Here is a 27874-nt window from a genome sequence, read left to right as displayed (position 1 = left end):
GTAGAGTCTTGTTTGGCTGCCCCACATGATTTGTAAGTAAGCAAGCTGTTCCAAGACCAGAGCCACTGATGAAGCCTGATTTCCTACCACTTGGGATCCTTTGTTTCCTAATTGTCTCCTCCCCTAAATGCAGCTCCCTCATGTTTTCCATGATATCCCTACAAAGCAAAAGACAACGCAAGTTATGCTTTAAAGTTATTAACTTGGCAGTCAGTGTTTCTTGTGCTGCTTGAGCAGCTGCAGTGTAAGAAGGCATATGGCTTTTGAGTTGTCTGACTTCTCCTCAAGACTGTTTTAAGTCTTTCTCCTCTACCTAAATGCTTTCATTACAGAGGAGGTCTTCTCTCATATTTGGCTTAAGTTGCCTATTGCTTCAAAGGTTAAGGAGGGATTCAGAGACATGGACACATAGCTCATAAGATTTATTTCCCCAAGAAAGCAGGTTACAACACACAACCTGTCTTTACCTGCAGTCGCATTCCTCTGGGAAACTGCAGCTTCCAGGTCATAAACTTGACACTGCAGTTCATCAACTTGCTGGAAGGCCTCCTGTTTTAAACTGCACTCTTGGGTTAACTGGCTTCTTATCTAAAAGGTGGTAAAAAATGGCAGCAACAAAAATTCATCATCTGACAGCTCCGCCTCAAAGCAGTGGCCTAGATTTAAAGGAAAAGATGGTGTTGCCCTGTGCACTCTTGTGAGTGAGAGACCATCACTTCTTGCTGGTTGAAATAATCCATAATTACAGCTTTGCTATAAATAATACCTCTGAATGCAAAATACAGCACAAATAGTGCAAATTGACATTCTTGTTATTGTTTAATAGGAATCTGCATTTCAAGCATTGCTGGAGGAAGATAAAAACAATACAGAGGCCTTTTCTCACTGTTCTCTGCCTGTAGCTCTAATTAGACGCGATCCTACCTCCATTTTCAGGGCAGAGTTATGTGGAAAAAACAGCAGCTCTTCCCTCATCTCTCCCACAGACTCTGTAATTTGCTAACTAAGTTTAAATATAGAGATTGTTAGTGTTAATGACCACGTAGGTGCTAGCTGCAGCTGGGACTGTTGTGTGGCAATAAAAGCCTCTGCACTGCAGTTGCCATTTTCCTTCCTGCTCTCCTTAAAGGCTGATCCAGATGTTGACATCTCTGATTTCTTGAAGGGTTGTTTTGTAAACACAGCAAAACAGTTCAGAGCCCCATCAAAGACAGATACCAATGAAATCAGTGGTCTCATGTGTCTGCACCAACTGCTTTGGCTGTGTAAAAGTCTCTCATATGATTTTGGTTAGAAAACATGCCAGCAGCCTGAGAAATTATTCCCAGCAGAATGGCATTTGTCATCCTGACTCTGGAAAACAAACAGCCCATGCTTTCACCTTGATGCTTTAGAAGATTAACACAGAATATACTTTGCCTGGTTTACAGGAGAGGCATTCAGATACATTTACAAAGCTTTTTTCTCTCTAGACCAAGAAAGCAAGGGCAAGGAGACTTCAGTGGCAGCAAAGTTGTCAGTTAGTAGATGGATTCATCTAGTTGAAGTCTCATCAAGTGGTTGCCAAACAATATTTTGTTCTGCAGGCTACGCTACAAAAGAAGCACTGCACATTTCACAGCCGAGAGCCCGCTCTACCAGCTGTGCTAAACACAGAGAATGTATTTACTTGGCCAAATCAGTTTTTAAATTGCAGTAGTTAAAGCCCTACAGCCCCTTTTACAGAGAGATAATCTTAAAAGTGGATCTGGTTACTCAGTTACACTAAATCAATGATTAGCAATGCAGTAACAGATTTAAACTCGATACATCAGTTCATTACAATGGCATCAGTTCAGTGAAAATTAATGCCATTTCTGTGGCCAGACTGGATTAAAGCAGTTCCCAATACGTTCATTTGGTAGTCCAGCGTTTGGGCAACAGTGGTGTAATGTATGTGAAATGGAGGTAAGGGCAGAGGGTTTATGTCAAATGCAGAGTAGATAAAGCAAAAGGACAGCAGTTTGTCAGCTCTGCAGCACTGGTGCGAAGCCCTGCCTGGGCAATGTCACAGGGAGAGCCAGGAAAGCGACAGGCACTGCAGACCTGAGAACATGGCCCCAGCGGGGAGGCAGAGCCCGAGTGAGGCTCCAAAGCTCCCTGTTTAGTCTGGTGTCAAGGACAGCGGTTACAGCAGAGGCCTGGGGCACACCGCTGGGGGACATCCCATGGATGCATGGCTGGCCGAAGCCTCCGGAGCCACTGAGCCCAGCCGCTTGCTGCTCTAGCTGCTGCGCCCCTGATCCCCCCAGGGGTGCAAGCATGTTCTGTCAAGCGCTGCACACCCATTCCCGGTGCAACACCGCCTTACACGAACTCTCAGGCAGTTTACCTCTCATATAAGGAGAATAATACTTTCTAGAGCAAAGATTCTGAATCAGGCTCAACAGGAGGGCACTGAGAAGCGTCAGAAACACAAGATGCCACCAACAGGTGGAACACGACCCTAAGCCCCGAGCAGGCAGGGCCCAGCACAGTGCCAAGGCTCATGCTGCAAGACCCTCGTTCAGAGCACTTGGAGGGCTACTGTGAAGCTCAGACACTTGAAAGGATACACTCAGATGTGGTCAGACAGTGTTAAAACCTGAGACATCTTCCCAGAAATGCTACTGTTTCTATTTTTGAAGTCTGCATTGTGAGTTTACCTGCAGCGTTTCTTTTTTGATCCCTTTTTGATGAAGATGGCATAATTTAGAAAATTTTTCAGCTTCCTTGGTTAAACATTTCACTCTCTGCCCTTTTTCTTCCATCTCTTCAAGCATCTTCTCTGTGTTTTCAGCTTTCATCGCACTGAGTATTTGTCTCTTCTTGGCTTCTTGTGTCTTCCTCTGTACTACTTCCAACAGCATTTGTTTCTACAACATGCAATCATGAAAGTTTCAGGTTTGGATTACTTTCCCCCACTTCCCACACACACCTTTTTAGATTTCTTTTTAAATCCTGATGACCAGTCCTCAGATGTCATGTCCAGCTGAGCTGAATGAGGAGGGACCTGATCCCACATAGTTTGGTACTGAAGATGATGAAATGTTGGTAAACAAATCTGAATTATCCTATGATCTTATGAAAGGACCACAGTCAGACCTAAACCCAAAAGAAGATCTGGGTTGTGGGAATGGGGAGCGCAAGGGAAGGATAAGGGGGAGTGTGAACAGAATGCTGTATTTACATCATTGCTTGTTAGAGGGAGAAGCCTCAAAACAGCATTCACGTGTAGAACGCATTCAGTTGCAAATAAACAAGAAGGCAGTTGCTTCCAATTTCCTCAGTCTGCTGTAATTTGCTTTCTGCAACCAGCTTCTGGTCTGCATGTGGAACTTGTTTTTAAAACAACGTATAAACAAGGAAAGAGGCGGGGGGAAATGAGCACAGCTTTTTCAAACGTTGCTGTTTATACATGGTTTGTAGAGACAGCAGTGAGTATGGCTACATTTTAGAATCTGTACCACAATTGAATGCACTGGTATTACAAGCCACCCATATCAGGTCAAACCCTCCTGTACAGTCAAGGGTTGTGGAATGGAGTCTGCTATTTGTGAACACCATCATCACAATCAGTACCAAGGAAAGAAATTAGGAAGAAGAGAAAGAACCAGAAGCTGATGTCAGAAACCAAAGAAAAACAAAAAACAACAACAAAAGCAGCTAGAAAGATGGTAGATGCAGTGGGTCTTTTGGAAGTAAATTGACAGCTTGTCAGTGAAGAAAACCAGTTTATCAGCCAAAGGCAACTCCACTCTGGTGAAAAATCTGAACACAAAGAGCTAAAAGCAGTGACAGCCCAAACATTTTTCATTGGGGAGCTCTCTAAGCCTTACTAAGGTTGGAGTTTCATGGATTAATAAGTTCAGAATGGAGCAATTGAGCCATCAGATATGACTTTAATATCACATTTACTTTAATTACCCTTGTACTGGAATGAGCAAGTTCGTTTGGCTAAACCATGTTTCTCAGAAAGGCATCTGGTCTTGACTGGAAGATACTCAGTTACACATATTGTCATTTCCATGGTTAGTCACATTTTGAAAACATTGTTTCTTCTTTCCCATTTTCAGTTTGTCTGGCCTCAACTTCTAGGCACCACCTCTTGTTATACCTTTCCCTAAGAACCCTTTGATATCTGCTATTCTCTCCCAACAAAAATATCTGTAGACTAATCAAGTCACTCTTCTTTCAGACAGGCTAAACAGATTGAGCCTTTTAAGAGTCCTCTGCTAGAAAGCATTTCCTGCAGCCCTCAAATAATTTTCTTAACTCTTCTCTGCACTCTCTCAATTTTTTCTTCATCTTTTTTAGGTAGTACACTCTGGAACCAGTGGCAGTATTTCAGTGTGTTGTACATAGAGCTACAAACTAATTTTTAATATATCTGCACTATTCTCCTTTTTATAACCGAAAAAATTGCAGCATCTATCCTTTCCAGTACCACACTACATGGCCAGTCATCTGTTTGTGACCACCCTGTCATCCTGTTCTGTACAGGTCCTGCTTTCTTCTCATTTTTCATCTACTCAGGTACTGAAATACTTCTCGGAGGGCTAACCAAGTTACCGAGCTATCTGTATGATTCTGTACTCCTGCTCTGCCCACATCGTTATTCACTGAATGTGCCTTATCAAATTCACTAACATTCCTCCCCAAATATGTCATTGGTAAATTTTCTAATCTGTAATTTTATATTTATTTCCAAGCCACTGACAAAAATGTTGAATACTGATAGTTCTGCTACCAACCCCTGTAGAAATCCATCAGAAACCATCTTCACTTAATGAAAATAACACATTTTTATGTGTCAAAAAATCTAGCTCTCAATCCATTTAGCGTTTTTATTGGTATTGTGTAATACTAAAATTTAAATATAAAAGTTATGTGCTGCTAACCCAAGCGTTACAAGGCCTTTCCAAATATGTATTACATTTCTAGCATTATGTTTATCTATCTAACTTGTAATCTTAGCAGAATGAAATGAGGTTGGTTTGACAAGACTTATTTTCCATACAATCATGTTGTGTGGCATTAAGTATATTGCAATTGAAGGCTGTGCTTTTCAGTTTGACTTTGAGGAATGGCCTATTTTAGCATATGTAGCCATCTGCAGAAGTGAAAAGGAGCTTGCTGTGGCAGTGATATATCCATGAAGGTGTTCAGATGGAAAAAAAAAAGTAATTAATTTGTTCTGGATTTAATGACAACATCCCTGAATGTTTCCTTGAAATTTAATGATTGGGTGGAAGACTAATAGCCTCAAGATCTGTAATTTAATTTTTTTTTATCTATGGAATGAAATTTTAATAGTGTCTTTTCCTCTACTAAAACGTACATCCAGTACTGTTGATGGCATACAAAAATGTAGTGCCTGTAGCTGTCATTTTGGTACGTGACTCAAACTTTATCCAGGATGCTACAGTTTTTTCCCTAGTTCTCTCTGCCTGCAATGGTGAAAATACTCAGATGAACACATTGTTTCAATGCCATAAAATACACATCCAGCTTCGGTAACTGTATTATGCAGTTAGTTTTGAATCCATTTCTCTCCTAGAATAACAGTAGGCAAAATCCTCATTAAAGCGAGATGGAGAGGAGAATTCAGCTTGTTGCACTGATGAATCAAGACCTGTTGAATTCAGATACCTGTTTATGTAGCTGTTTCTTCAGCTTGTCATTGTCTGCCTGAGATTTTGCAAGAGCTTTCCTTACAGACATGAGCTCACCCTGAAACGAAGTCACCTCTTGTTCTGCCATCATCTTAGCATTCGGACACTCTTTTTTGTTTTGAAGAGCTTCCTGTAGACAGAAAGTACATAACAAACAACGATGGGAGCACGATTTTCTCTCTTTTATATAGCAGTGCGTTTCTTGAAAGGTAAATCTCTCAGAGATTTTTAGCAAAGTGAAATTGAATTGTTCCTATTTTCTAATAAAGGCTGGACCTTTTTTAAAGGCGAAATGGGGAACAGGATGCACAAAAGGGGTCCTCCAAAGGAAAAACTAATCTTTTGTATGGGTACAGCTGCACATCTTTAATTATATTCACATGTCAACAATTCAAGTTCTTGTGTGCAAACAAGCTCAGAACAACGCAAAACTTGATCTTTCTTACGCATTAGAAAGACCTGTCCATCTACTAATCTGTTTATTCCTTCATTATCTCTAAAGTAAAAATGTGTGTGATTAAGCTTGTTTTGCTTCTGGGCAGGGTCTTTTTGTTTCTTTTAAACACAAACATAAATATGTATATACATGTTACTATGTCAGGCACAGATTTAGCAGCCCTCTCTCCTTTCCCAGCCATTTAAACTGGAAAAAGCAAGGTCCATGATCCTCTGCACTTGGAGTGGAGGACAGTGAAATACAAGTTCTTAGATCTTTGGACCATTCCAAAGTCAGACACAAGAAAGCTCTGTCTGAGCAAGATGAGCTAGTTTCTAATTTAAAAAAGCCAAATTTTCCCATTTATTTTTTCAGTTTCAGACTTTTCTTTTAAATCCTGTGAAGATAGCTCTTATTTCTTATTTAAATCCACAAATTTGCAATAATTCAATTCATCTTTGACCGATCTGTTTAATAAAATATTCTAATTATTTAGCATCTCCCTGATATAACTGAACTAAGTGTATGCACATCCAGTTTTATTTGGGCTTAAAATTAGCAAGCACACAAAACCCATTTTGTTTTCACTCTTTTTAAGTTAACAAATATGATCCATTCTGCCTTTCCTTTGCTTGACATGTACAGCTAATTAACCTATATAACAATCAATAACCTGTTTGTTCCATTTTAATCAGCCTCATTTAAAGCAGTGAGGCACTTTTCTTTCCATCCATCTTCACTTTAGTTTAATTTAGTCATTTTTGTGCTTCGTCTTGTATTTCTGTAATTAAATTTATAAACCTCATGCTGTGTTCTGCTTTGTTTAAGCAGATACTAATTAAAAAAAAACACCTCAGCCACCTCCCAAGCCAACAGTCTAGTTCATTTTCACTTCGTCTCTGCCTGTCTTCTTTTTCGTATGTTTTGGTCAGTTATGAAACAGTTGATTTTGATACAATGTCATAATTAGTCTTCTGACTCAACAACAGAATTAGGAATACTGTAGGCTACTCATACTTCCTAGACTCTTGCTTCAAGCAGGCATCAGGGATTTGTTTCAGGCTCTTCACATTCGAAGACCACCCTTATAGCCATAATACAGAGGAGAAAAATGTTTAGAATTTTTACCTAAAGTTACCATGAGATTCTATAGACTCACCGAGTAACAGTGAGCCTGCCCAATCTGACCATTAGTTTTGCAGAAAATTAGACACTAATAATAGATGAAATGGTAGGGAAACATCACCTTCTCAGCATCTCTAAGCTTTGCAGAGAGCTGTGCCTTCTGAGTGGTTTGCTCCCAACAGTCCAGAGCCTTTAGCTTACAAACCAGCTTTCTTAGCCTGATATTCTCATCCGGCAAGAGCTGCAGCTGTTCCTGCTAAAGAAGACGTCGGTAAGTGTAGACCCACAAAGATTACTTTCCCTGGGAAGAAACGTGTGGTTTGGAAGTAAATACAATTGTAAAAGCATGCAACTATTTGTATTTCATTTTAATTTTCAAATGCTCAAACTTTGCAGTTTGAAACAGTGTAGCCTTTGGCAATAAATTTCTATTACTGTGCCTCCAGGGAAACAGGAAATGTGAACATTGCCCAGAAACTGGGGAAAAAAATGGAAGAAATTTAATCCAAAACAGCAAGCAGGTACACCCCTCCAAAATGAAGCACTGTTAATGGTGATAAAAAATATTATGCCAAATGGGGATTCTGGCTCATACTGTATTCAGTAACCTGGTTCACCCTAATTACAATGTCCTTAATAAGAACGAAATTAGTGGATTCATGAAAAGTATAGTCATCAGCTTTTCTTCTTCTTTGTTCAAAGTAGCAGACTTCCTCCTGAAAGCTGTTCTTAAGGCAGAGGAAAGCAGTTTAATTATGCAAAAATCATAGAAACAAGGGGAGGTTCTGACCCTCCTGGCAGAGGTGTCTCTGCACAGCTCTACCATTCAGTGTCAACTCACTTTCCTACCCTTTGCATCCTGTATTAGTTTTATCTGCAGCTGGGCTTTGGCCTTCCTAATGTCATCACTAGGGGTCTGAACTCCTATACTCTGCCTGTCCATGTTGCAATCTTTCTTTTTGTATTTTAGTCCTTTAAGAAGCTCCTTGCTAAGGCAAGCAAGGCCAAGTTTCTGCTAAACTCCCTGGTCTTCTTGCGTAACAGGGTAGTTGGTTTTGAAATCTCTTTAAGTTTTCTTTAAAAATCAACCAACTTTCCACGGCACTTTTCCCCTCTTGGCAGTTTCCCAGGGATTCTGCCTACCAATTCCCTAAATAAGTCACGGTCTGCTCTCCTAAAGTCCCAAGTTCTAGCTCTGCAACCTTTCTCCTGATCCTGAAATCATTTCATAGTCACTGCAGCCTCAGATGACACTCACCACCAGTTTTTCCCTGTTTGTGAGCAGCAGAAGTAGGGATTTACTGTGGTTGGCTCCTCTAGCATTTGCTTTTATGATATTATCACTAATGCTGTCTAGGAACTGCCTAGGCTTTCACAATGCTTCCAGTAGATTTCCAGATGGATAAAACCTCCATGAACACCAATGCCTCAAATCAAAAACACTTTTCTTAGCCCTCTATAGACAGGCCCATCCAATTTATTCTCTTGACCAGATTCCCCACCGCAGTGATTAATCATCACTAACATTCCTCCCTCCTCTGACCTTGACTCATAGGCTTTCAGTAGTACATCTCCACATTCATACAAGAGCTCTGTGCAGGGAATGAACTCCTTACACAAAGTGCAATTCTCGCTCCTCTTCTTCCCTGCTGATCCTTCTTAAACACCCATGACCATGGTGTGCACCAGCCCACCAAGTTCCCATGACTCTGCTCCAACCACAGCCCTTTGACTGCACATGAGCTCCCCACTTTCCTTGTTCACTGCCTCTGCACGCTGTCCTTTCCAAGCAGGGATGTGGAAGTCTCCCTGCAGCCTTCTCACACACGGGCCTCCTCCATTACCACTGGTTCCTCATTTACTTCTGGGTGTCCCTATCCCCCAGGTTCATTGGGAGTGTTGAAAGCCCTTCTCACTCTGTTGGCATTACAGTTATATCCTGCTTCGCAAGCTTCTCTGCTTGAGAGCTCTGCAGGAGTGTTTGCTTTAGACAGAAGTATTTAGCCATTATCCATTTGATCTCATTTGTATTCACTGACTGACTACCATAATTTTAGTACAAATTGAACTTTGCTGAGGAGGAATATGTTTGACTAGAAAAGGGATTGATTTGGAAGTTGTAGCCTGGAAAGGACTTTCCAGGCTTTAGTTTATAACTCCCAGAACATCAGTTTTGGGGGCACTTTTTCAAAACATAAAGCTGAATGTATTTTTGATTCTAAGTAACCCCAAGTGGAAAAAAGGATTCTGTCCCCATTCTTTCATGTGACCAGCTTGCATAGCAAGAAGATAAAACTCCCATCAACACATTTATCAGCCACTGAAACATCACATTCTCTTTCCCCCACCCAAAAAAGGGACAAGACAACACATGATAATGCTGACGTGGTTGAATGTGAGTTCACATTTATACTTCTTCAGATCCAAGTTCAACATCTCTGATCATAGAATCATAGAATCGTAGAATCATTAAGGTTGGAAAAGACCTCTAAGATCATCGAGTCCAACCGTCAACCCAACACCACCATGCGCACTAAACCATGTCCCTAAGCGCCTCATCTACACGTCTTTTAAATACTTCCAGGGATGGTGACTCCACCACTTCCCTGGGCAGCCTGTTCCAAGGCCTGACCACTCTTTCAGTAAAGAAATTTTCAGTAAAGAAATTTTTCCTAATGTCCAGGGATGTTAATGATGTTAACCTGTGTAGAAAGCATGGTGTTAATTTCACTCAGAACAGACTGAAAGCAGAATTCCTAAGTTTAGGACCAAATTCAAATCAAATACATGCAGTTATTCAGGGTCTCAGGGCTGGGTTTGGCCGAAAATTTCTGTACTTGGAGCATAAACACACAGTCAAAGATGATTGATTCATGACAGCCTGACTAATGAGTAGCCATTAACAGAGTCTAGTAATGGACCACCTCCATGCTCTTCATCCAACCAGTGTCCCAGGTAGAATGCAGTAACTTAAGCCATCTTCAGCAAGCTTAGCCAAGATATTATCCTTGAGTTCGTTTACTGACACACATATGTATTTCCTTACTTTAGACAAATGTTCTTTGAAGTCACCAATTATTTTTAGTGGAGCCAAACCTTTTCTTCAGATCAATCATATTGTCAACTCCTTCTCTTCTCACTTCACTGATGATTTCAAACACTCGTTGCTCAATGCTAAGGCGATAGACATCCAACTTTCCCTGCAATAACAAACAGCACCCATAAGAGATGAAGTGTGCCCATGTGGGAAAGCAATGTTCAGAAGATTTCAGAAGTCTCTCAACTACAACCAGATGGCCTTTCTTCATAATTATTTTCCTAGAATCAATGTATCAGGAAGACAGAGCAATATTATTCTTCCATCCAGACACTACAAGAAGTGGAATTTCAATTGTATCATTTGCCGGCAACCTATTGGCAATCCTGGGATGTATGTATTTAATGGAAGTAGCAGCACCAGGGTGAAAAAGTAGGCTTTCTGGTGAAAACTGGACTCGCCCTCAGGATTGCAAAAGAAATCACAATATTCCTCAAATTACTGTTGCCCTGGCCACGGACATTAATGGGCATGTGGACCATCAATCAAAACCCTGGGGATCTGATGCAGGTAGTTGCTCTATAATACATATAGTCACAATCAGTTCAGTTTTTACAGGCTAGACTGGGATATCTTATTTTTGTAAGTAATGACGTATGTCACCCCAAAGAAATCAGTGGACTACTTGAAAACAGTGGCGTTGTTAGAGTGAGCAATACAATTACGCAGTGGACATAAAGTTTCCAAGAAAAATAATGCAAATTATTACAAACTGAAGTATTATATCAAAAAAGTTCCCTCCACTGTAACTAAAAAGAGCTTCCATCACTCTCTCTAATGTGGTACCTGTTCCATCGAGAATACGCCTCCTCTCTTGGAAAAGGTACACTATTCTTCTACCAGACGTTTTTACAAGATGATTCTAGCAGGAGGAGATAAATGATTCACCCGTTCATCCACCTGGCACACTGCAGCAATTTATTCCTTTGAGTGCTACACTTGTTGGCAAATTATACAGCAGCACAAAAAAGACCGATCGAGTACCCCCTCTTATTCTGTACCTACTTTTAGATGGACACAAGTCACAAATAAGTTCCGCACTAGTGATTCATATTCATCCCATACTTCTTTTCTAATCTTCTCTTTGAGACCAAGATTTTCTTCCTCTAAGCCAGCGAGCTGGGTTCTGAGAGCAGTTATTTCCATAATCATCCCATGGCACAGCCCCACAATCTATCACAGCAGAGAAAATTAATGAGCAAAGCTAGGGATGAGCGAACACCATAGCCTAAGAGTAAACAATCTAGGGCTCTGAATATGGTGCCTGATACCTAATTAAGTAGAGCAAGAATATCTTCCTAACTGAGTGGCCTGATGAAAATAATCCATTGGTGGTATGGAATAATCCATTTTGTACATCTTTGTTAGTTTTAGAAACAGTAGGAAAAATTGTGGCAGTTCACAACCAATATTTGAAGGGAGCAAATGCATAAGTTTCATACATAACCTTAAAATGTCTGTTTCTGGTCATCAGGAAAGAAAGATCACCTCACTAATAGGTATGAGAACTGACAAAAGGAAATGTGTGCAGAGGACAGAGGAGCGGAAAGATTGGGGAGCAGGATTAGGAAATCTGATTTTAGGAGAAGAGCCTGTGCATGGCTCTGCTATGTCGGTGAGCCTGGCCTCCCATAGCATAATCTCCCCTGCCTCCAAGAGAGAAAGTCAGAAGAACTGTGACCAGGCTTCGTCCAGTAAGCTGTGAGGTAATGCATTTATCAAAGCAAATATGCTGTCTGCTGATAAGCTTGTACATACAGACCATTTAATATATGATAAAAACAATTATGTGTTCCATTGATATTTCACAATAAAATACCCTCAGAAAGGGCACGTAGGTTAGCATAAATAGAACTTAAACAGATTTAAATGGCAGAATTTAAATTTCACATAGGTAGGTCATTGCTAGGTATAAATGTTTGGTCATTTTCATACTGCCAAACAGCATTTGCAACCAAATGAACACAATGGAGGAAAGCTAAAAATCATTCTTAGCATATTACGTTACTCAGATAAGAAATAGGCACAACTGCAGACCGTAGGCACAGCCAACAGCACAATCTGCTTTCAAGGCTGCCTGGCACCTCCGCATGCCAGATCTAAATAGTAAATGCTAATAATGTCACTGGATTCTCGCTGAAATTTTCTGTGTCAATTTTTTTGTCTTACAGCAAACATTACTGAGAGACTTCTGAAAATGAATGTTGGGGAAAAATACATGTATTTTAGCTCTGCTGAAAAATTCTGGTGATATTAATTCAGAGTAGCACTAGTTTTCCTCTGTTTTGGGTGTCTCTTTTGTAAAATCAGCAAAAAGTTGGTCAAATCCTAAGACTTTGTTGGAGAAAAAAAAAACAACCTACATGGTTCATGTATGTTCCTTAGGGACTTTTTAGTTTTAAAACTATCCCAATGCCATCCCATTTTGGCTGAACCTTCATGCCAGCACCTTTCTCATGGTTTCTAACACCTCCACTGAGCAACTGAGCTTGCTCTTCAGACTTGCAACAGCCTCTGTTAATTGCTTTAGGCTAGTGAGAAGCGGAACCGGGAGCAAAAGTCTCTTTTGAGGTTGAAGCAGAGCCCAGAGACAGTAGGCAGCTGGCCACCCTGGGCCACTTCGAGTACAACACAGATGAGACAGGGATTTGGTGGTGATGGGCTAGCAAAGTGGAGGGGGGGAGAGACTCCACTGCCCACAGGCTCCAGGAAAGTCCTACTGACTCCTCCTGTATCTTTCCACCCAGCTGAAACCTCACATTTTCATTTTCTCATTTTCTCTCTCACTCCAGCCTTCCCAAACATATGGACAGGACAATGAAATCAGAGAAGAAGGGAGGTTGCTGACAAGACACTGTACAGAAAAGGATATAGGGGCAAAAAACTGGAAAAAACATGAGAAAGTGGGGCAAGAAACTGATAAGAAGCCCAGAGAAGAACTGAAATCTTGTAGTCAGTGATGAGGACAGATGAGAAAAGGAGCCCAGGAATGAAATCCAAAACGCAGGTGTTCTAACACTGCTGTGCAAACATCCCTGAAACCCAAGCAGTCTTCTCCCTAGCGTAGGTTTCTGTAGAAGCTGACATACCTCTAGCAGTGGAGTTTGTGTTGACAGAGCCAAGCCTCCAAGTCAGCTAATAGATTACATGGATATCACATGATTCCACAAGATAGCATTTCTGATTTATTGGCTGGGTTTACTTCTTTAAAAAATTCCACCCACACATACCAGCTATCCTGAAAAACACAGCTGAAGCTGCAAAGTACTCAGAACATAAGGGGAGTTGGTTATGCAGCCATGATGTAGCATACCTGGTACCTACACTGCAGTACGGCCTTCGTGCCTGACCCACTTCTATTTTCTGTCTCAGTCAACGCACAGGATTGAATTGCTCTGGGAAAATGCCTTGTGAAGGAAAAGACCTGTCAGTAGAAGTTTAAATTAGGAGGTTACCAGTATATCATCCATTGTGAACATGAACCACAGAACAGCAGGCCACTACCTTTCCCTTCAGGTTATCTTTGTTTTACAAGTCCTTCTAGCATGACTTCTGGCATTGAGCACAGAAATAGCAGCCCCAGAGCCCCCCTACCTTTCTTCTCAAAGACTGTCCCCATCTGTCTGCACAGAGGGACTCTGTCTCAAGTGAGACCACTAAGTACTACCAATCGATAGATCACCATCACCGACCTGCGTCAGAGCCATATTGCTTTGGTTGCCACCTTCTTCCACTGCATGCAGCTCCTGAAGCAAAGCACAAAGATGCACGGTGACTGTGCTTGTGTAGCCCAGCTCCACTTCAACAACTTCCCAGCCTGACAGCTTGACTTTGTTTTTTACTTAGCAACTGCCTCCCACCCAGAGAAACCACCTTCCCCTGTTCTCGAAGAGTAGAATCAACACTCTGAGCATACTTGTTCTTTTTGGTAAAGTAAACAATGCTGCTGGTGGTGAATATTTTCATAAAACATGGAGTAGGTCTCAAAGTTGCTGCGCTCTCTGGCCATGATGTCACAGCCCAGTATGGTCAGACACTGTTGTAAATGGCTTTTTTTAAAAGTAACCTAGGAAAACAAAATAAGAAACATTGCAGGTGGCCTGAGTCACAGGAGTTGCTATATACAGCATACATCAAAATGAAACATGGTCACCTTATTGTAAATAAAATGCTTCTGTGATATCAAAATGAAGCAAAAATGAAATTATTCAATGCAAATGTTTTTGCCCAATCTACAATTTCACTGAACTAATGGAAAACAGATTTGTCAGTTTTTTGACTGGTTCTAGCTGCAGCTATATAATGTATTTTTTTCCCATCTGAAGCTAAAAGAGAATTTTCAGTAGAGAAATTAAATCACCAGCTCAGAAACTGCCTGGATTGCAGTTGGACCCCAATATCCCTTCTCTCAAAAAAAAAGTTTTGTGTTTTTTAACCAGAAGTGGTCATATTTTCATAAATATTTTCTTTAAATTTCACTGAAAAAAAACCCTAAAACTGCTTCCTAACGTCGTGCTGGCCCCCTGGTTTAGCAATGACTCAGGAAGAAGAGTTCCCAGTACTGAATCCATGAATAAAGTCCTGCAATCCTGCATTGCAGTTGCATATAAACCTCCAGCCCTAACTCATCTTCACATTATTACAGTCCTGAAAGCTGAAATAAGCCTGTCAGAAGGCAGTAGGGCAAGATACAAGTTTGCTGCCAACGCTGCTATTACAAACCAACATAATCTGAATTCTAAGCTCATAAGCTTAAGAAATGTGTTTCTCTTTTAGGTCACTGATTGACAAGAGCTTTAATAAATACAGCTGTAAACATGATTTAGCTGTTGCTTAGATAGAAATGCAGAATATGTACCTCTGTATCTGATTCTTGGTAGCTTTCCATCAGCCTTTGAACAAATGTTTCAACTATCTGTGGTTGTACAACTGAGAAATTTTCTTGCATTACCCTGTGTTTCCAGAGCTCTGCAGGAGCAGAGGGAGGAAAAAAACCAAAACAGAATAAAATCACACATCAGTGGGTATCACTGTCACAAAATATTCATCCTTCAGTAATCCCTGGGATTTGACACTGGGTATATACACTTTATATATAGCTTAGGGTTTCTCAGCTTTCCTAAAATGTTTACAACAAAAAGTAAATGTCATTGCAAACAGATTGCAAAGCCTGTGTTGAGCAGCAATATCAAATTGGTTCTGGTATCAAAGCCAAAATGCAATTTCATTATGGACCAGTTCTGTCAATAATGACCTGGCCCACAATTGTATATTGGAGTTTTCTGTAAATACTGAGTAAAGAATATGGCTTTTGTGTGAAATGGAACATTTCTGTGCACTAATTGTTGCTGCCTGCAACCACAACCAGTGGCAGTAGGGCACATTTTTCTTCCCTTTTATTATCACTTGTTCTTCATTTTACTATTTGTGCCTGTGAATACCCAAATTGCCCACACCCATGCAGTAATTGTACCAAGTAAACACCTAACATACTAAAAACTCTGACATTTAAATCACACTGCTAAGCCTAAAATATTAACACTCCAACACAGAGGAGTAGAGAAGTAATTTCCTATCAGTCTGTTTCAGGCTGCCTGCAAACTCCAGAATAATTAGTGTTCAGCCTTGTTTGCACAATTGTCTTTGCAATGATTATGGCTAAACATTCACTTTATAAAGAGAAAGTGAACTCTTAGATTTAGGAATTTGAATGTGTTAAACAGACAGAATAAACAGGTCCATGCAGAAAGATGTATGGTGTCTCGATACACAATTCTTCATGGCTTCCTGCTAGATGCATTTCTGGAATTTCCCACAATGGGCTCTCCAAAACATAAGAGAGTTTCCTGAGGGTAAGCCGTTTTTCTTCAGTGATACCTTCCCTGCGATTCAGCTGGTCCCTGGCCTCCAAATGGGCACTCAGGGAAGTGGGGAGCGGAGAGCAGATGTGCTCTCCTGTTCACATGCAGGACAACTCTTTGCTGCCTTTATGCATCAAGGCTACTTTTCCCACTCAAGACCAGGGCTCCTATATTTCCCAGGATTTTAATTATTTTAATTATTTTAATTCTCCTTATCAGTGGGGAGACTGCTCTCTTGTCTGGCTCTTTCAGATGTCACTAGAGTCACCTCCTGGTTAATTTTCTTCTGCACATCATGGATCATGTGGATTTCTAGGCTTTCCAGAAGCTTTTGAAGCTAGAATCAAGTTTAATACTTAGCTCTTACTAAATCTCTATACTGCTTATAAAGCAACTTGCCAAGTAGCAAAAACTAGCAAACTAAACCAAAGCAATTCTCTTTCCATTCTTCTCTAAAATACAGTACTTTCAGATACAGTATCAAGGTTAATAACATTTGGGGATGACTGTATGCTTAGTGCTGTGCACAAATACTCTGGGTAGAGGCAGAGGCCCCGTTGCTTTGAGCTGTCCCAGGACCCAGACCTGGCTCCACACAGCAGAGGTGCCATTGCAGATCCTCCTGGGCCACCCACATCTGCCAAACTTCCCCCCGCGACAGCCCCCACGGACCCCGCTGGACTTCACTTATCAGAAATTGCAGGAAAACATGACGCTGTGTGGTCCCCCGTAACACCCCACTGATAACCCTCCCCTTACCTGGCACAATTTCATTTCGATTTTCGATGCTCCTCTGGGGGGAAGTACATGCTGAGTGCTTGTAACGGGCTCTCCAAACTCCTCCTCTGTGCCTGTTTGTCTGACTATGGCTTTCATGGCCGGGTACAGGATATCTGCACTAGAATCACCAAGACACGGGTATTTCACATATTCTGTCTCGAAATTACGGTGTTTGCATTTACTGACCTTGGACATTAACTTTCTTTTTTCTTCCCCTGCCCCTGTTCTTAACCCATGCAGAATATGATTAAGTCTCACCTCGCTGCATTAGCCCCACTTGACCTACAAGCCGGGCAGGACAGTCTTTTCTTCACTGTCCTGCCTTATTACATAGTTCAGTAATTTCTCCAAGTTTATAATAATACAAAACCAAAACCGAGGGGAAAGAACAAGGGGTCAGCCACATAAAGCAGGGAAATCTGGTCACTGGTAAGAACTTGCCTATCACCACTGTTCAAATAGACCAAGAAACTCCCTCCACCTCGTCCCCCTGCTCTCCTATCTATCCTATCTATCTATCCTATCTATCCTATCTATCCTATCTATCCTATCTATCATGCTCTCCATGATCTATCTGATCATGGCTTTGCGAAGTGCTTCTGACTGCTAAGTGCCAAGGCAGACATGCACTTTGCTCTTAGAAGCAGAGGAGCCATTAGCAAGGCTTATACACCTCGTTATATTTTATTGCTTTAACCACGTTGCCTTTTAAACCCTTGATGGCATGACACAAAGGTTAGCACTGGAGCTCAGAGAGGGAAGTAGGGAGGGGAAGGGGATGGGTGGGGACGTGGAGGAGGGAAACACAGTGGGTTTTTTGGATACAGTACATTTGGCTGATTGCCTGCTACGAAAGAGCTGTTGCAGGTGCCACTACAGAGTCTCCTCCTGCTCAAAGGTCAGTGTAAGCAAAGCCAGGGGCAGGGAGCTCACCTCTCCTCCTGGGAGGCAATAACTGCTAAGCCCGAGCTCGGGCATCACCACAAGAAAGCTCTGGGTGTGGAGGGGCCGGGAGATGCTGAAGCCGGGGCCCTCCCGCAGCTGCCCAGCCCCATGGTGGAAGCACAAGCTGTTGCTCACCCTGCACGGAGAGCTCATGCCCCTGACTCCCAGCCCTCCTGCAACCCAGTCCTGCTCTGCCCCAGAGCTGCTCCCTCGGCAGAGTTTATAAATTAATTAGAGGCAAAGACCATGGGCCCCCAGCTTAGGACTGTGCCCTCTCCGATCCAGTGGTAATGCATGGGAGGTAACACTGGGTTACAGACACATGGAAACCAGAATGGAGCAAATCTGGTACCAGCTCTTTACGCACACACAAATTTTCTGTGACAGATTCAGACTTGTCAATCTAAAATGCCTTGGCCTTGTAGGGACAGGCCCACAGAGCATTGCTTCCTCCATGCTCCGTTGCATGACAATGGTGTTTTCCAGTGCCTTTGTGCACGGATTTCACCCTCGCTGTGTCATCTTGCTCTTTCACTTCCTTTCTTGTGGTTTCCGGGGACAAGGCTTTTTGAAAAGCGATGTTCCATTTTCTGCTTTCAGAAGGGCCTCTCTGATGGAAATCTTCCAATTTTCTATTCTTGACAGCTCAAAGTTGAGCCAAGTAGGAGGGTTAGGAAGAATTCTGCTACAATTCATCTAACAGGCTTCCAAAATTTCCACTTATTCAAGTACTGTATTTAACATTGTTTATGGAGCCTGAAATACAGAGGCGGGTCACACGACTGAGAAGAATGCACTTGGAAAACATCATCAGCAAACAGTCTGAATAGACGTTGAAAGAGGGGAAAAAACAACCGTACTGAAACAAAGAAACAAAAGGTAGCTCTCAAGCCTTTAGAGAAAAGCGAAAGTACTAGGTTAACTATAAACAAAAATAAAAAAAGGCAGAAATAAAAAAAAAAAAGGCAAGTGAAAGAGGGGGACAGGAGGAAAATGGATGGAGAAGACAGAGACTTTTCTCATTTTTCATCTTTTCCGTCACTCTGGAATATTCTTGCATCCAAGGCAACTTGCCCATGTTGCTCACAAAACTCTTTGTAGAGAAGAACTGTATTGATATCCTCAGTCCTCAGCTTCAGCCAGCCCCATTTTGCCTTTAATATTTCTAGTTGCTTCCAGTATCAGAAAAGATTTCAGCAAGTTATGTGATATGGCCGGACCATGATGCCTCAGCAAAAGTTTGCACGTATTTTTGCTGTTCTGCAACCAGTTAGCACTTGAGTCAACCGTTTCTGCCAAATTTTGCTGGAAGTCACAAGGAAATGTTTTGCTTCAAAAAGCTATGACAAGCTTTTAAGCTTTTCATGTGCTTTTCTTTGCTTAATAGCATCTCATACAATATACAGTGGGACAAGACATGTGACAGGCTATTGTGCAATCAGAACTTGCAACAATGTCCTTCAGAGCATGGTACAGGGAAAACCCAGGCTACTTTTTGGTTGCAGTGAGTATTCACACACAGCAGAGGTGGGGATAAAGTTGCACAGAAGTTAAACCCTTTGCCTTATTGCTGCTTTCCTCAAGCGAATCGCTTCAACAGCAACACACTCGGCTTGGTCTCTAACTAAAAGTACTATTACAGAAATCAAACTCTTAGCTCAGATCTTGAAGGAAGCAAGACCTTAAAATAACTACATTTGTCCTTTCCATCCATTTTACCTTGCAAATCAAGCAGCGTATCTGTTTTCCATCACAAACAGTTTGAATGCCTCCCCATTCCCTGAAGAAAATCTTTGTGTAGTTTCTGGCAGGCTTCAGGTGCCCCAGCAACCATTCCTCATATACATATCCACAATGCAAGTACTCAGGGAAGTACAGCCTGGAGGTACCTTGCCTCTCCTCGACAAGAGTTGGTTTTAGATGGTGGCCGGGCTGTTCCTTTCCCCTTTGCACTGAGTAGCTCTTGATAAAGAACGAGCTGGACCTTCGGTGGTGTGTGGGGAGAAGTCAGGACAGTCTCCCTTTTCTCCAGAAGTCTGGTGATACCAGCAGGCCCTCAAGGGGCATCTGTCACTAGGGCTTCTCTCAACAGCACTCAGGAGACAACATTGTTCCCTTTGCTTCTTACCAGACAGCCAGGAGTAGGTGAGGTTATTACGGCATACCTCAGGTCTAGGTCGCTTATGTTCACAGGGATTTGGTTGCAAAAACTAATGGGCATCCTACATAGAAGCTGTACAGTCCCAAACAAACTGAGTTGTCAGAAGTACCTGCTTGCTCTTAGCTAACGAGGCTTGACAGCCAGCGTGATCTTCCACAGCACAGCCGTAGGTGTTCTGCTGTACATCCTCCATTAGAAACTGCATTGCCACCAGCTCCCCGTGAGCAACTCTTCGGTCTGCATCACTCAGGCTGCACAGGCACAGCTGGAGAGGAAGGGAGAGTCTCTGCTGCTCAGAGCTTAACAAGTAATAGCAAATCTCAGATAACTGTCAGCACAGGAGGTTTTGTGTTATAAACACAAATGGATTTCAATCTTATAGCACCATGGTCCTAAAACACATGTGCCCGTGCATAAAAATTATTTGATTCTCTAGTTCTAGCACACTAGGAAAATGATAAGTATAGATTCATTATCAATAAAAATGCTCTGCTCTGCTCTGCTTGAAGAAAGATCAAATGTGAAGTAAATGGTAAAATGGGCTTTTGGACAGAAAAGGGGGAGATGTTTTTTGTTCATTTCTGTTCGTTAAAAAACAAAGACAGGAAATGAGATAGTATGAGTTGGTTTTCCTCCTGCATCAGAGATTCATCTTGTCTTTATGTCTTTGGACATAAGCACAAGGCTGCTGTCTCACTGTACCTGCATGTTGTAATTTATATTAATTGTGTTGTTGATAGTGACTGGAAACAATCCTCCATCCATTAGGAATGTCCTCCAAGGAAAATGCATGAGTGTCTAGAAGAATAGAGATGACTGTTTATAAATAAGAACAACATTCAATTAGTTATGAGAGTCCCATCTAATTTGATCAGGAAAAGGCAACTCAGAGGCCAAGCTGCTATTTGATATGTGATACACTCTGCTCTGACTTTGAAAGTAGGCATGTACTGGAAAAGAGAGAAGCATCTATTATCACTCCTTGGGAAAAAAGCAGTAAGATTGATTCCAGAATACATTTCCTACCAAGATGCTGTGCTACTTCTGCCTCCACAGAACAGCTCCCAGGTCCTTAACTACCTACTGTCAATCATTTATTGCTGGTTCTATCTCAGAGGCATCAGGACACCTTATTCATCAAAGACGTCCAGATTTTGCATGCCACTACAAATTCTGTTTCTCCATTATGCTAAGGAGTCCTATTGTGTCATTGTCACCTAAATCAAGGCAGGGTGGCAGAAAATTGTATTCCTATAACTCATTGTTTGGGAAAAGCATTATTAAAGGTGAAACAATAGTATCTGATATTGGATAATTAGCAGGATGGGATGAAAATGAGGAAACATGAAGTTAGAATGATTATTTAAAACTGCCTATTACCTTGGAACATGGTAATATCACCAGCAAGACTCATCTTTACTTTCCCTAACATGACATCAGGTTTTTTTTGCTGGTGTCATTCAAGGTGCCTCTTTAGCACATAGGTATCTAATTTGGCTTTATGTAACTCTGTGTGATGCTATAGCTAAGAAACCACTAGACCTAAATATGTTGCACACAACCATGGCAGACATGTTGGGCAATCAAAACTGCTGCCAGGTGATGAGAGAGCTCAGAAGGCTAAGTACCCAAAACTGAAAGTTAGTAGAATCACCAACATCTGTCATGCAGACTAATTCCATTTTGATGACATCAGTGTGGTTACATTCCATCTCAAATTTTTATTATTCACTTCTGTAGAGAACATTTTCTAGAATTCCTAATGGTGAATCAAGGTAATAAGCTGTAGTCATGGGAATTTTTTTAATTAGCTATTAGCAGTTAGGTTCTTTGCACCATGGTAGGGAAGGAGTAAGCACCCCAGCAAGAACCGCAGAGGGCTTTGTTCTCCAAGGAGCTCAGTGCAAACGGAGGAAGAGTGCCTCTGAGGGTATGCTTTACTCACCCTGCAGCTTCGAGGATCCAGAAGCTGTGGGAGCTTTAGATGTGAAGCAAATGCCCTCTGAATCGCAGAGTCACTCAATGGAGGCAGCACATGGTATATCCTGTCTGTAACACTCTGGTAGGCTGAAACATTCCCCGAGGACAAAAATGTCTCTCTGAAAAGGAACCAAAATGTTTGTATTAAAAAGAAGTAAGATAATAAAATTACCTGCTCCTCATTAGAACCCAACATGGTAGCGAGTGATAGGGATAGCAGCAGATACGATGATTAAAACAAATAGGCAAAAATGTTAATGATGTAGATGCATGTGTGAAAGTGCCTCTGACTGGGGACATTTACATACGTCTATGCTAATGGAGAGGGATGCTCGGGTAGCTAATAGAGTGGGGATAATAATTCAGGAGCTCTATGGCCTCCTGTTCCTGATACTAGGATAATTTCCTATACAAAGTAGGAGAGCTAAAACTTTTCAAAGTTTTCGAAAGTGCTTGTGAAGCTTTAGAACCTAAATTATCAGATACTTGGAGTCCGGAGCTAGGTTTAGCAACAACACTCCCCACAGATTTTCATGAGACCTGGTCTCACCTGGCAAATTCACCTGGTCTCAGACAGCAATGCAGGTGACACCAGAGCCCAGCTAAACCAGCAGTGCTATTCCCACACAGGTGTATAGCCCTTCTGGGACCCAGCTGGCTCCTCGTGGTTGGATTGCATTGTGCTGTGCAATCACACACATAAAGCTACCTTTTCTTACACTCTATGCATTGTGTAAATATATTACCCAACCAAGCTTAGACATGGCTTTGTCATGTCATTGCAGCCTCTTTGTCACATTCAATTCTCCTGGACTTCATTCACATGCTTTTAAAACAAAGAGCTCCTGTTCAACCAGTTCTTGCAGTGTAAGAAACACTCTAGACTACAACTCTTTCTGTAGCTGCACATCCTCCTTTGAATGGCAACTCTAAGACAAGGATCTTGGCCTTTTGTTTTTGTCAAACACACACAAGCGCTTTTAAAAATGACACGCACTTTGTATCAGTTGTAGGACTAACAAAGGAATTACGGGGAGAAATAACAGCTTCTGGGATCAAACTTGGCAGAGAAGTTCAAAAGAGATTAAATGTGATTTACTGTCGCACTGTAAGCTCCAGTGTGGAGAAAATGGAAACTAATTGCACTGGCAATAAGGAACAAGAAAGATGAAGCATCTGATCTACTGCATTCCTTCTTACTTCCTGTTAACACACAATTCCTTATCCGAGGAAAACGGTTCCCTCACCAATTGCCCCTACAGTATTTTCATCATGAAAAAATAGAAATAAAAGCACAAGGTAGTTTTATCTTTTTGCGAGTCTCCAGAAAAATCTACAAATACGTACAGTCACAACTCCACTGGATAGCACAACAGCGATCACGCTGGGTCGGAGCAAAGATCCATCCAGCTCAGAGTCCTGTCTCCCACAGTGATCAAAAGTGGATTCATGAGAAGATTACAAAAATCTGCAGAACAAGCATATGCTGATATTTCCCAGAGATATTCTCACAGCCTCCAAGAATTTGTAGCTCAAGCATTTCCTCAGCCAGAGTTGATTGCTAAATGTTTAATAATCCTTGGTAGATTTGTCTTCCACGAACCTGTGCAGTCTCCCTCCGAGTCCTATGAACTTTTACCACCCGCCGCATCCCACAGCAAGAAATCCCACAGCCTAATTACAAGCCATGTGCAACAACCGCCTTTTTTTTTGTTCAGAGCTGGCTACCTGATGTTCATCTGGGATACACCTTACGCTGGAAAAGACCATGAGCACACACTCCTTGTTTATCCCCTGCCTTCAACTGATGGTTTTACAGAACTCTCCCCCAGCTACTACTTGTTCCACCCAGCAGCCTTTCATCGTAAGTGCGGCTCCTTTGGGAACCTTTCCGAGTTCTCTGTCCTTTCTCAGGTGGGGACCAGAGCTGCGTGGGCTTGACAACACAGATTTATGCAGCAGTGTAGTGGTGTTCTTGTTTTTGCTCTCCTAAAGAGAATCAATTTGCTTTTTGCCTTTTTTTTTTTTTTTTTGATTGCTACTGAGCTGAAGTTTTGACAGAATTATCTGTCATAGCTCTGAGATTTCATTACTGCATGGTAATGGTCAAGTCAGAGGCTGTCATTTTATACAATGGCATTGTTTTTTTCCCCAGGTGTGTCATTTTACTGACGCGCTGAACTCCATCTGCTGTTTTATTTTGCAGTCACTCTGTTTTGTAAGGTCCTTCTCCAGCCAGCCCTCGCCCTTGGTATCCTGGGTATCACAGTATCATGTACACACTGTACCACCTCAGCTTCAGTCCCCTTTCAATGACACCTATGAGCACCTGAACAGCACAGGAGAAAGCTCAAACTCCTGTGGGAAGCCACTGGTAACCTCCCTTATCCACTGCAGAAGTTGCCCATTTACAGGCTTCTCCTTCCTAAATCTCAACAAATTATTTACAAATGTGACCATCTCCTCACATATCCAGTGGCTGCTCAGACTCCTTAGGAACCTTTGTTGAGCCTATTAAAGCTTTCAGGGAATCCAGACAAACTGTATCAACCCTTTATCCATGTTTGTTAACAACTTCAGAGAACATGTTTGTAAGGCATGACTGCACTTTCCAAAAGCAGTGTTGACTCTTCCCAAATACATCATATTTGTCCATGCATCCACTTCATTACAGTTTCCGCTAATTTGAACACTATCGATATCAGGTTTATCAGCCTGTGATTAGCCAGATCACTCTTGCAATCCTTTTTAACGACTGGCAACACATCAGCCACTTCCAGTCTTCAGGTATCAAGGCAGTGTTAAGCAAGAAGCTACACACCATAGCTAGTACTTTGGCTTCTTTTAAAAAAAAAAATCCTTGAGTTCTTTCAAAATTCTTGAACATTGTTTGGTCTTGGCAACTTGTTCATCTTCATTTCAGTCTGCTCATCCCATAACTTTCCCTGGCAACACTTCCACTTGCAGCAGCTCCTTTTATGCACCTCTCATAAAGAAAGGTTTTGGTGTGGGAACCCCCTCAAGTTCTACCAGGGAATGCAGAAACAAAGAAATCACTTTTTTAAATGTGTGCTATTGACTTATCTTCACTGAACACTCCTGATCACCTACTGGCCCTATGGACTCTCTGGCAGGTTTCCTGCTCCTGGTATATTTAAAACAAGATTTATTGTTAGTCTTGATGCCTTCAGCAAAGTTGTTCCTCAAAATCTTTGCTGGGCTGTCTTGAATCCTTTTACATTTATCCTGTCACAGTTTATAGTCCTTTCCGTTTTCTTCGTTTGAATGAAAATTCAGCTTTTTGAAGGATGCCTTCTTGCTTTAATAATCTGTTTAATCCTGCTGTTTAGCCATGCCAGCATCCTCTTACCCTTTCTTAAGTCTTTCTTCACATGTGGTATGCAGTTTTTGAGTGCCTCCAGTATGTCCCCAAAGAGTCTCCATGCCATCTGCAAGGATTTAACTCCCCTAGCTAATCCTTCTATGTTTTTTTCAGCAACAGTTCTCATTTTTATGTAGTTTCCCATTTTGAAGCTGAGCTCAGCTATGGTCATATTTATTTGGCTTTCACTGTTCCTTCAAGGATATTTTATGCAAGCACATCATGGCTGCTGTTAGAGAACAGCTCTTTAACTGCAGCATTTTCAACTTGGTCCCGCGTGTTACTCAAAACCAAGTCCAGGAGTTGTTTCTTTTCTGGTAGACTCCCTAGCCTGCCTGCCCCACGCAGGCTACACCTACAAATCTAGTCTTGCATTGTGCCACCACGTGGCATCTACAGAGCGGAGGAGAGTTGAAATTTCTTTTACTTTCGCATGTCCTGCCCTTGTTTTGGTTCTGCCAAGGTTATTCCGTTGAGTACATTCAAACCTCTCTGTGACCATTATTGACAGACAACATATGGGAGGAGAGCCGGGAGAAAAGGAAAACAGTTACTTTCTAAAAAGTCCTGAAAAGTATATCTTAGTTGGATTTCCGTGGTGGGGTAAATAACAACATTTTACAGGAGGGTAAACCTAGATCTCGGTATAAGTAAGTCAGTCCTGTACCTGCTCGTTAAGCATTCTTTGATAGAGGAAAATATAAAATTAAATGTAGATCCTGCAGCAAAACAAGAACATGAACTCATAAGTCTACCTCTGTGGCAGCTACCAGCCTCCCTGATTTAGTAAACTATGAATCACAACATAAAGGTGATACAATGCTCAGATAATAGGACTGCTGTACTCAGACGTGGTGTGTTGAGATCCCTCAATGAAGCATGTAAGGACTCCCACCACTTTTAGTTAAAGGAAAATTGGCGCTTTTAGTGAAAGGAAGATTTCTACACTTACAGGGCACATTTCATGATCTTGGAGCAGATACCATGGACAAAATTTAAATTCATCTTTCCTACATTTTTTTCTTTCTTTGTGAAGAAAAAAAAGCCTCTTTATAAAAAAGGTGCCAGTACCATCCCTAACAGGCTGTAATTCCTACCGTAGTCGATGCCTAATTGCTGCATCAAACTGTAGAAAGGTCACTTCTCTGGGAATGGCTGGCAGCGGGGCTACTTCACTGGGATCCCGTGGATTCTGGAGACTGTCAATCATTTTCTGTATCTCTTGAAGTTCAGTCCCTGGAGTCCCAAGAACGGTATGTTTATCAGATAAGGTCTCAGGAAATGCACATAAAAATATCTCAGTTCAGTAAACTCTTTTTTCCTCTAGGAATTTTGTACTTCACAACTTTCTTCATTTTTCCTCTTTCCCCTGGGAGGCAGAGGAAGAATGCGTTTATATCCTCCTCAACACTACAAAAACAGACTTTAAGAAAAGAAATTATGGCAGGTGGAGAATTATGAGGACGTAGTAAGGTCAGGGAGGAAAAAGTGTAGGAATGAAAAGTTACAAGCATCTCAGAAGAATGGTTCTTTTATTAGCCTTTCCTATTAAAAAGACAATTCTTATAAAATACCAACAAGGACAGTGGTATATCTTTCTCATTATCATATGGCTGGACTAGATGATCGTTGTAGGTCCCTTCCAACTGAAAATATTGAGATTAAATTTGCCAGACAGGAGCAGAATCAGGTCCTGAGATGGCATTTTACTTACTCGAAAGACCTAAACTAGTTATTACCTGGTAGGGAATAATAGGGACAACTTCTCCGACTGCTTTCAATAAAATACTATTGGGGCTCAATTCTGCAAGCTAATGAATATTTTTCTGCTGAGGCTTGAAAGTTTTTTTATTCCCTTTAAGCCTAGCAAAAAACTTCTCAAAGCAGTGGGTCCCTACAAGTCATTACCCTTACAAGAGCACCTGCTCTTACTTAGTGTTTGTAGGAAATGTGTGCAGAGGGCTTGACTGGCTCCCAAGACACAGCCACCGCAGCAGTGATTTAACTTGGAAGCACCTGTTACAGAATCGCAATGTTCTCTCTGTCAGGCTGCAGGGGCTGCCATCGTTTAAGGAAGTTAAATGGTCTGTTTTGGGGGAGAGGGAAATTATTCCTCAGCAGCAGCCACAAAGAAGATCTCTTGGTCATGAGCAATGCAGTTAAATTGTCTGTACAAAATGCATTATAGAGGCAGCAGAGTACTGAGGACTCCATCGTTGTCCGTATTCTCTGTTTTAAAAGTGTGGTAGCTAGGTACACATTAGATATGTCTGAAATTGAAATACATTGTACATAATATTCCTCCTACATCTGGTTATGTGGTTTCTCACTGATCACTGAGCTCAGTCTTCTTAATTGTTTCAAAGCTCATTAAACATGCTAATTTGCATGAGCTTTCTCAGCCATATACAAAT

General features: G+C 41.6%; 1 protein-coding gene across 1 annotated transcript in view; it reads right to left on the bottom strand.

Annotated features, from left to right (window-relative positions):
* The window catches only part of LOC104072516 (coiled-coil domain-containing protein 162-like), a gene marked incomplete at its 5' end in the record, with an annotated part of 29196 nt that extends 2500 nt beyond the window's left edge, over positions 1-26696 (bottom strand). Inside the window, 16 exon segments of the mRNA XM_009573115.1 lie at positions 468-588; positions 5671-5823; positions 7863-7982; positions 8096-8243; positions 10351-10454; positions 11357-11524; positions 14268-14417; positions 15210-15314; positions 16424-16549; positions 16972-17110; positions 19012-19116; positions 19118-19242; positions 20208-20363; positions 20801-20896; positions 22044-22197; positions 26558-26696. Of these exon segments, the coding sequence (XP_009571410.1) occupies positions 468-588; positions 5671-5823; positions 7863-7982; positions 8096-8243; positions 10351-10454; positions 11357-11524; positions 14268-14417; positions 15210-15314; positions 16424-16549; positions 16972-17110; positions 19012-19116; positions 19118-19242; positions 20208-20363; positions 20801-20896; positions 22044-22197; positions 26558-26696 (2109 nt within the window).
* Between the last annotated feature and the right edge of the window lie 1178 nt (positions 26697-27874).

The sequence above is a fragment of the Fulmarus glacialis genome, unplaced genomic scaffold (assembly GCF_000690835.1).
Source record: "Fulmarus glacialis isolate BGI_N327 unplaced genomic scaffold, ASM69083v1 scaffold35002, whole genome shotgun sequence".
NCBI lineage: Eukaryota > Metazoa > Chordata > Aves > Procellariiformes > Procellariidae > Fulmarus > Fulmarus glacialis.
This window is presented reverse-complemented; position numbering and strand designations above follow the sequence as displayed.